A 9,914-nucleotide genomic window follows, 5' to 3' on the forward strand; every position below is an offset into this window, starting at 1 on the left:
ATATATCGCTTTTGGGCTTGTGTCCCTTACAGATCATGATATTTATGAGTTAGCTTTATGACCCACTCAGATATGACTATGAGATGTACGTTTTGCGGTGCTCGGTAGGTTAGTTGTGGGTGCCTGTCATGACCCTCTGATTGGGTCGTGACACCTATTTGTAGAAGAATTTTGCCCCTCAATCTACAATATTCAACTTGTGCAAGTTGATTTACAATTTGCTACAACTAAGCTACAACTAAGATACAACTAGCAAGTGCAAATGGTATTTATCACTTTATGAACAAATGGTATAAGTTACACTTCTAATAATACATCCAAACAGCAGCTTGCCAAATAGTTTATAACAATTTCTACTTACAAAGCAGAACAAAAGATGTCCAGACCGTGCCATTTTTACTACCTAAGCTCGTGTAGGATATGAAAAGAAACAAGGAGTAAATATGAGTATTTGTTATAATCTCTTTTCGAGGAAACAAAAATTATACTACGGGTGTGTTTGGTATGACATAAAATGTTTTTCTTAAAATTTTGAGGGAAAATATTTTTCGGATCAATAAAAACACACTTTTTTTTTGCACGGATTACCCTTCAAAGGCGTTGGTCTTGAATTTTTGCCCCTCGAATTGCTGGTCCTTAATTGTTTCCCTAAGCTTAAAAAGTTGGCCGAAAATACCCCGAGGTTCTGGGTGCGAACCCTCGCTAAGTAAAAAAATAATTTCATAAGGCAAAGTTTAGCGAGGCAAAACTAAATTTTGCCTATATACTTGTATTTTTGCCAGTGCTACGCTATTAGTGACCGGTCCGATACAATATTATCACTCAGTCGTCATTAAATTTTTTATTGACGTTTATATTAAAATAATAGTGCTCCCACCGTCTTAAAATCCTGGATCCGCCTCTGCCCACTATCAAGAGTTGAACTCCAAATTCAAAAATCTCATAGTGTTTAGCTTTGAATATATACAATGCTTTTAAAATGATATTTTCAACTTATGCGTACACCCAAAAGAAGATAAACAGAAAAATTACTTATTTTTCCAAAAAATCTTTTTCTTTAGAAAACATTTTCCGTCAATACCAGACACACCCATAAGAAAGCAAAATATTTCGGACCGGGAGATTGATATCTTGAAATCTAAGCCCTAAGTAGTAAGTAAGTACTACTCTCAGGACAAAAGTTAACTTCAAAAAGACGTATTTGCCCTCGGGTATTACCTCGTTTCTTACACGGCGGCTCTCAAACAAAACAAGTATCAGACATTCACAAAATCCACTGTTCCTGTCTCTCCTCGCCCAAGGTAAGCAAGCATTGCTTTCTACTGTCCGCAAATTCTTCTGTGGTCAGTGTTTTTTCTTTCTTGAAAAAAAATATGCCTCATTTTTCATAGCAATAGCTTTGGTATTTACATGTTTGTTCCTTCATCTTGTACTGTTTCCTGTTTAATTCTTACTTTTTGCCAATTGGGTCTTGATTATTTTCTGTAAACTTTTATGGGTATGTACACTTGTGCTATTTATTTGCTTCTTTGTGTTCAAGAAACTGCTTATTTTAGGTGGTTGAGCCTAAAGTTCTGATTTTTCTTTGATTTTTTAGTTGTATCTAGTTTGATTTTGGGTGTTTTGGAAAGTAACGTAGCATCTCTGAAATGGGTCTGAATATTAAGCATTGATGAATAGTGGCGGAGCCAGGATATTCATTATTCATTATTCATTAAGGGGGTTCAAAAATAAGAAGATGTAAATACACGAAGAAGCCATGAGGGTTCAACATCTACTATATATACATAAAAAATAATTTTAACCTTGTATATATAGAGTAATTTTTCGCCTAAGGGACCCCCTCAACCCTACCTCGCTTCGCCCCTTAGCTGAACCCAAGTAGTTTGATTGAGACGACGACGGCGACAACAACAGCAACAACATAGCCAGAATCCTACCAGGTGGGGTCTAGGGAGGGTAGAGTATACGCAGACCTTACCCATAGTTACCTTGTGAAGGTAGAGATGCTGTTTCCGATATACCCTCAGCTCAAGAAGAGATGAAAAGACAGCAGTAATAGTAGTTTGATTGAGGCATATAGTTGATAAATATGATATCGAGTGGTAGCCCTAACCTAAAAAAATGTTATTGGACGGTACTCCTTCCGTCTCAAATTATCTGTCGTGTTTCTCTTATACACGCCCCTTAAGAAAACATTAAATTAGAGTTTTTTTTTATTACTATTTTACCCTCATTTATGTCTTAAGATATAATCTCTATTCATTAAATATGTACTCTATTGGGTGTCTGTAGTCTTCAAGAACAATTAGTACAAAGGATAAAATGCGAAAAAAATAATTAATTTTGTTTTGAACTTCTGAAATTACAAATAATTTGGGACAACTATGTGTAGAAATCACGACAGATAATTTGAGACGGAGTAGCATGTGCTACGAGATTTGGGTTATGGTAGCGGGGAACTAAATGAGTATTAAGGTATGAGTTTTGGTAGTTACTTTGACATTATTGGTTGTGATTAAAATGACTGAAATGACAGGATACGATCTAGGTTTTCAAAGTTAAAAAACGGATCCGTTCTTAGATATGTTTAAAGGTCATAATGAAATTCAAATTTGTTAAAAAATTCATATAATTACGACTTAAACCTTAGACTTTGGATGGCATGTCGAATTTTGTTCAGTCTAATGTCTCCTTTTGGAAGACTGAGCTAAATACTAATGTTTCTAGACTCTATTCCAAGGACACAGATCGGTCAATTAAAAAAAAAAAAGCTGTAGTGGAGACAAGCTGTTCTAGACATTGGTCTTGGGTCTTCGGAGATAAGCTGTTTATGTTTCGATTAGCTACTACAGAATGTTCATTAGTAAATATGTTTTTATTCAATTGAGTGAAGCAAATCAAACCATGTGATGCAATGCCAAAAGGTATCTAGGAGTGATAAGTGGAAGTTATCATTTAATTCTTCTTATTCTCTGTGCCTCACTTTAGATTCTGGTCATGTCTTATTAGCATTGTTGTTAATCATCTAGGTCAAGTCTCTTTTAAGGTTGAAGAGCATTCTTAGCTTGTCTATAGAAAGTAAACAAGAAGTTCTTAATATGATCAGCTTCAAGCATTTGAAACCCTTTTATTCATCATTCTCTAGCCTTTTTTTAAGGTTAACTCGATCCTAAAGCTTTTTTATTAAATGAAATTTTTTGCGTAAGTCCCAAATAAGTACCATTTTTGAACTATCAGTACAATAATAGTGCATTAATAGATTGGGAAGCCCCTTGTAGATGGAATCGGTATTTAGGGGGCTGGGGCAGCAAAACTACTTTACATAAAATAGAAAGGAGATGATGAATAAGGAAAGGGATAAGCTGGCTCGGAGGTAGTAGGTACCAGGTGGAATAGTTGAAGTGTGCGCAAGATGGCTGGACACACCACCATTATAAAAAAAGAAAAAAAAAGGGAAAGGGACAAGAAAGTACAAGGTGAAGAAAAATTAATATTTGATTGAAAAATGAGTAGGAACCTATCGTCCTTATCAAAAAAAAAAAAAAAAGAAGTAGGAATCTATCTTGGAGAAACTAAGACGATAGGGGTGATAGAACAGGTGCATCGTAGTTTATGGTGAAATAGTTGGATTGATTGGTATGCGCTGTGTTATTAGAAGCCATTGCTTCATCACTAAAAGTGACAAAACGAATTGAAGTGATGGGTTTTCACTTCATGAGTGAAGGCACGTGCTTTTGTGAAATGTGCGCTTCAAATAATGGCTTACAAAGTGATCCTAACAAGAACTGGTTGGTTCTCCGTATTTCAACTTTGAAGAGTTGGACTAATATCTCATTATTGTCTAGTGGATGCTGAATTTAGTTACTCCTCCCATTATGCATTGTTTGACACTATTTCCTTATTACTCCGTTCCAGAAAGAATGAGACATTACTATATTTCCTTAATGAGAAACTGTTATAGCCACACAAATGCTATGACATATTTAAAACCAAAAGTTTAAAAAGATTTCCTTTCATTATTGAACTTTGTGCCAAGTCAAACTATGACAAACAAAGTGAAACGGATGGAGTTCTTAATTACAACTTGATAATTATAGTACTTAGTCATATATGTTTAATATTTTTTAATTTTTGGTTAATTGTGCTCTTCACTTCAAAGAAGCATTTTTTTTTCTCTCTTCTCAGTTCTCATTTCAAACCCTGTGGACGATGTTGCCTTTTTGCCCTTTTAACTTCTAGAAACACTGGGCTATCAGTGGATTCAAGATGATCATCCGGAGAAATACTAAATTTTTGACATACAAGAGAGTCAATTCTGGTGGAGGATATGTTTTAAAACAAACTTTGTCATGTCACTTTAGAGTTTTGGATGAGGATTTTGAGTAGGCTGTTCGCAAATTTTATAGGGATGGAAGATGTAAACATTCACTCACCCTCGGGAGAGTTTATGTTGTAAACAAAGAGAGAAACTAATATGAATCATTGCAAAGGACTTCAATGATGTGAGATTACAGGTAGAAAGAATATCACATAAGCCTCAGGGCGTAGTTTAAGTAGCAAAGGTTAAAAGACTTGTGATTTAGGTTCATCATTGCGGATGGTGACAGGGTCTGCTTCTGGCTTGGTATATGGGTGACAATACCACTTAGGAACGATTTTGCCTACCTATTCTTGCTGCCTGATGATAAGAGCATAAAAATAAAAATTACAGAGTTCTTGAAGAAATATGAAGATCCTTGATCCTGGGTTATTCCTTTATAAGATCATCGATGAGGTGCAACCTTTCTTAGAAATGTTGTATACACGGCAAAAGGGATATAATGATGTGGAAATGTTTGTATGCGAGACCAGTAAAATCATACTACAATATAGGACCCAAAGAAAGGTGGCATCCTTTACTTGGTATGTTTCTTGGGGATTCATTTTAACTGCGGAAGATTTAAGGAGATACAACAACAACAACCCAATGTAATCCCACAAGTAGAGTCTGGGGAGGGTAACATGTATGCAGCCTTACCCCTACGTTTATGGGCTAGAGGCGCTGTTTCCAATTGACCCTCGGCAATCCTCCATTATCCGGGCTCGGGACCAGCAATCTGTACGAGCTCATAGCAGCAAGAAGTTTTGGATGACCGCTCCTTGTAGTAAGAGAATCTTTGAAGGGATTGAATACCTGATGAGTGTCAAAAGCTCTATTTATATTTGTATTTTTGGTATATAGGGAAAATTTCAGCTTGTTGAGAGTTTGCTTGATTTCGTTGGTTATTAAAGCTTATCCAGTGCGCTACTGTTATATAGCAGACGCCTTGGTGTTTTATAAGTGAGTTTTCTGATTTATTAAAAAAATGAATTGGAATAGAGGAGGAACATGAGGATTATGAAGATGGCTTTAGAAAAAAGGACTTATGCGAAGGTGAGCGTTTAATTCCAATTCTACGGTTTTTCACTGCATTTGGCGGAAGTATCTAGATTTTAGACAGAGTGTTTTATTGTGGCATAGTTTTTTGCAGTTTTCTCATGTATTATGTTGTCATATGGCTTTAAGATTGGATAATGAACCCAACCTCAAGTCAAGGTGCAACTCAATCATATTAATGATCATGCTTTAAAGCCTTCGAAACAAGTCAGGAGTATTGCATTTCACTGTTGAATTTCTGATTTTCACTGGCCATTGAGCATCTGTTAAGGTGTTGTTGGTTGGTGTGAAGAAGGGAAGGAGTTTTTTCTTTTTCTTCCTTTGAGATAAAGGGGGAAGAAATTCTTGAATCGGCTTACAACTGTTTTTTTTTTTTTTTTGATGAATCGGCTAACAACTGTTTGAATCTCATTTTCACTTATCTATTGCACTTCACCTTTGATCAACTGTTTTAGACATTGCTTTTTTGGTGTACTTGGTGGGAGCTCGTTACGGGATTTGTTTATTTCATGGATTTTGATCTATGTCAAAATTGAGAAATGGAATTCATATAAGTGTACCAGAACATTTAAAATTTGGCTAGTTGAAGCTCCATCATCCATTTCTGGGTGATAGATACAAAAGTTTACTGTTCCCTGGTACGTACGCTGACGTCCCAAAATAAAAGAGAACTTGATTATTGGATACAAATCCAGGTTTCAATATTACCTGGTATCTTGATTTTCTGAGCAATTCAGCACAGATTCAACAAATAGTGAACAGGTTGATGGACTACTGTTACCTAAGCAATAATAAGAACAATAATAATATCTATTTTTATTACTAATCTATTTTTGTTTTCCTTAATAATTTATCTATGTGTTTTCTTTTGCTTTTGATGTGTCGACCTTTTATTCGTTATGATTGATTTGTGAAATTTTTCCATCTTATATTGGGATGCTTTTTTGCTGTTCATATTGTTTCAGGGTTTTGAAATGGAGGATACACCTAAAGCAGAAGATCAGTTGTCTGAGGAGGCCTCAGAAAGTGCGCCTCAGAAGATACCAGAAAACCTCGAGGAGATGCTTTCTAGGCATAGGTAAGTTATAAGGCTCTTACGGGACATTTTGCCTTGTTTTTGATCTCCCCTAGTTTTATTTTTGATATTCTCTATATAATCCTCCACATGATTTTATGTATTTACGTTGTTTTGCTTGTAAGATCGGTCATACTCTACTTGTATGCGTGTCTATAAGGAAATGCTATTGACTTTGTAAGTAAGCGCTCTTATGCTCAAATATGAGTTTATGGAAGGATTACTAACCTTCTATGATGCTGATCCACACAGAAGTAATTGGAAATTTTTCTACTTGTAGAAATGAATATTACAAACATTCCTAATTAAGATTATAACAGGCTTCATGGATCATGCACAGGCTTTCAGTTTTTGACCTTGTTTACCAATATCGAAGATGGCTTGTAACAAGGTTTTCGGTTATTGAATGTCTGAGCATTGATTGTGAAGCACTTGCTTAATTTATCACTTCAAATTAGTTATTTGCGCTTAATTTTTTGTTGACACGTCATATCGATGTATGCAGGAAAGAAATCTCTCAGCTACAGGGCAAAGAAGTTGCTATGAAAAAGGCAGCAGCTAAAGGTAGCAAAGCTGAACAGAAAGCTAAGAAGAAACAAGTGGACGAAGAAGTATCTAAACTTTCTGCAAAGCTCAAAGAAATGCATGCTGTGGAACTTGCTTCTTTAGGCTACAGCGGTGGTAGTAATAATGATAATGGGAAGGAAAAAGGGAATCTTGACACATTGGTGAAGGCCATTGCTGGGGTTTCTGTCAGTAGTCAAACTGACCATTCAAAACCCAGCAAGAGTGTGAAGAGACGTGAGAAAAGAGCTCAAGAAGAGGCAGCCAGAGAGCAGAGAATACAAGAAGAGCAGAGTAATATCATAAGTGATCGGGTTATTGAGAATGAAAAGTTAGAAAGAAAGATTGAGCCACTTGGATTGACTGTTAACGAAATGAAACCTGATGGACACTGTCTCTACCGAGCTGTGGAGAATCAGTTAGCCGTCCACTCTGGTGGTTCATCTCCTTATACATATCTTGAACTACGACAGATGGTGGCAGCTTACATGAGGAAACATGCAACCGACTTTCTCCCTTTTTTCCTCTCTGAGAATGCAGAAGGGGGAGAATCGGATGAGAAAAGGTTCGAGAATTACTGTAGAGAAGTGGAGTCGACCGCTGCCTGGGGAGGACAACTTGAGCTTGGTGCTCTAACTCACATCTTAAGGAAACATATAATGATATTCTCAGGGTCATTTCCTGATGTTGAGATGGGAAAGGAATACAAATCTGGCAGTGGCTCATCGGCTTCAAGTATAATGCTATCTTACCACAAGCATGCTTTTGGGCTTGGAGAGCACTATAACTCCCTTATTCCCAGTTCAGCCTGATAGGTTTGATTGCATTATGTGGAACAAAGCGTCTACAGCAACATGATAGCTCATCCGATATCATGGTTTACAGCAAACCGATCTAGCAACAGTTTCATTTGTGTCATAAGTCATCGAGTAAATGCGTTTTCTACAATGTTATTGGAGGACTAAATCCTAACTTATGGATTTTGTTTTCTGTTTTGTGATAACTCAGACTCCCCTTTCTTCGTATTCCAAATTAAGAGTTTCTCTGTTTTGTTCCAGTATGCCCATTCACCGTCATTTTTTGCTTGGTGGGCTGTTATCATGCTTGGTTGCAATGACCAGGAAATTGTCTCTTCCAATTTTTGGAATTGTGGTATCAATTCTTTTTTACTTGCTCACATCTTGGCCATGTGAACTAGTAAGTATATCTCTACTTGCTTCCTTTTCCCAGTTAAAGGTGTCCGGTGTATTTACCAGCGTTCTATACTTCTATCAAAGAGTGAAATAGAGCATGAAAACGCTTAAGCTCCTTTTTTGGCGCCCGCCTTTTATTTTTATCTATTTAGATGTTGGAGCAAGGGAAATTATAAAGGAAGAAGTTAGTGGATGTTGGAGCAAGGGAAATTATGAAGGAAGAAGTTAGTGGAAGAGTCTTAAGGCGTTGAGAAATATAATTGAAAATAAGGCTAACAGAAGTCTTTTCTTATCCTTTCAGATAATAGATAATGGTTAGTATATTTTTTGAATTCCTATAAACTGTGATGTATTTCCTGTCCCTGATTTGATTGAGTTAGTACATGACCTCATTGCTTCATCTTAGAATTTTATGACACTTTAATTTGGTCTACAAAAGTTTCTTTTAGAAATAGAGCTGAAGTTTTACCCAGTGATCTTTTCCAGAAATGGTTAAAGCTGTAATTCTTTTGTTTGTGAAGAAACTAAGCTTCTTGGCAAAATGCTTAAGGTTAACACTCACCTGTGTTTCAAGATTCAAATTCGAATTGGTTCATAGTTAGTGTAGGAGAATATTATATTTGCCTAAGCAGAAAATTACCCATATGTCGAGTTTCAAATTCGAATTGGTTCATAGTCCAGGTCAGGTCAGAGACCATTAGTATTTATACTGCTGGTCCAACAAAGAGGCAAAATGGACCTCTGCCTGCCCCTTTGATCAAGATGTTGACAGAGTATGTGTGCGCGCACACGTACATATTGTGTATATGTATATGTCGAAATGGAATCAACTGAATTCGGGATCGCTATTGAAATCTTAGTGAAACGCTAGATTTCTTATCTGATGTCTGTTTTTCTTTAAAAAATATATCAATTGAAGTGGAGGAGTGGAGGGTTTCTTCAAATGACAAGGGTTGGATCAACTGTTCAATCAAATGATATTGAGCATGTTTACATCTTTTCTCGCGAGACAAGTGAGCTACTATTTCTTTGCAAAACGGTGCTCAATTCCATATGTGGCAATTTTGTAAATATCTCTTCATTAGTTAGGGGAAGGATCTGCCAATATATGTATTAATTTTTTTTCTCATGTGTATACTCCATATAAACACATGTACGGTTACTGAATGAGATACAATACAATTACGAAAAGATTTACATCTATCCTAGGATGTGACCTGCGATTGCCTACCAACAAGGTAACTATAAAACTAAGATTATATGCCTTCCGTAATTGGACAGATGAAATTTGGCCTTTCAAGGTATCAACCGACATTTTTCTCCTCATTGAGCCAATTTTCTCAGAGAGAATCAATTGATGATAAGAATAAATCAATACCCTTTTTATTTTTCATTTTATCACACATGTGGATTATTTTGGAATATATAGAGAGAGTTTAACCTGTGTTACGTTGGTTCTTGCCGTATCACTACTCACAAAAGTAGGAGAATCACCAAAGTTTCATTTTTGATACCTCATCCTGCTTCTCGAATAGCATGTACTAAGGATATCTTCTGTGCCTTTTGTTTTCTCAAATCATAAAGATGTACTATATGGTTGTGCACATCTTCTATCCAGCTGGATACGTTATTTCTTCTTTATTTGGAAGATGCTCCAAGGGAA

General features: G+C 36.2%; 1 protein-coding gene across 3 annotated transcripts; it reads left to right on the forward strand.

Annotated features, from left to right (window-relative positions):
• Window positions 1-1,107: 1,107 nt before the first annotated feature.
• On the forward strand, window positions 1,108-8,115 carry LOC132613664 (OVARIAN TUMOR DOMAIN-containing deubiquitinating enzyme 5). 3 transcript variants are annotated; one of them, XM_060327792.1, is made up of 3 exons: window positions 1,108-1,343; window positions 6,385-6,497; window positions 7,000-8,115. In XM_060327792.1, exons 2-3 carry the CDS (start codon window positions 6,394-6,396, stop codon window positions 7,868-7,870), a joined length of 975 nt encoding a protein of 324 aa, XP_060183775.1. In that variant the 5' UTR covers window positions 1,108-1,343; window positions 6,385-6,393; the 3' UTR covers window positions 7,871-8,115. The 3 variants fall into 3 exon arrangements, with proteins under 3 accessions (XP_060183775.1, XP_060183774.1, XP_060183773.1); XM_060327791.1 differs by having other exon boundaries at window positions 1,108-1,301; XM_060327790.1 differs by lacking the exon at window positions 1,108-1,343 and adding an exon at window positions 5,243-5,416.
• The last annotated feature ends 1,799 nt before the right edge of the window (window positions 8,116-9,914 follow it).

The sequence above is a fragment of the Lycium barbarum genome, chromosome 10, assembly GCF_019175385.1.
Source record: "Lycium barbarum isolate Lr01 chromosome 10, ASM1917538v2, whole genome shotgun sequence".
NCBI classification, from domain to species: Eukaryota; Viridiplantae; Streptophyta; class Magnoliopsida; order Solanales; family Solanaceae; genus Lycium; species Lycium barbarum.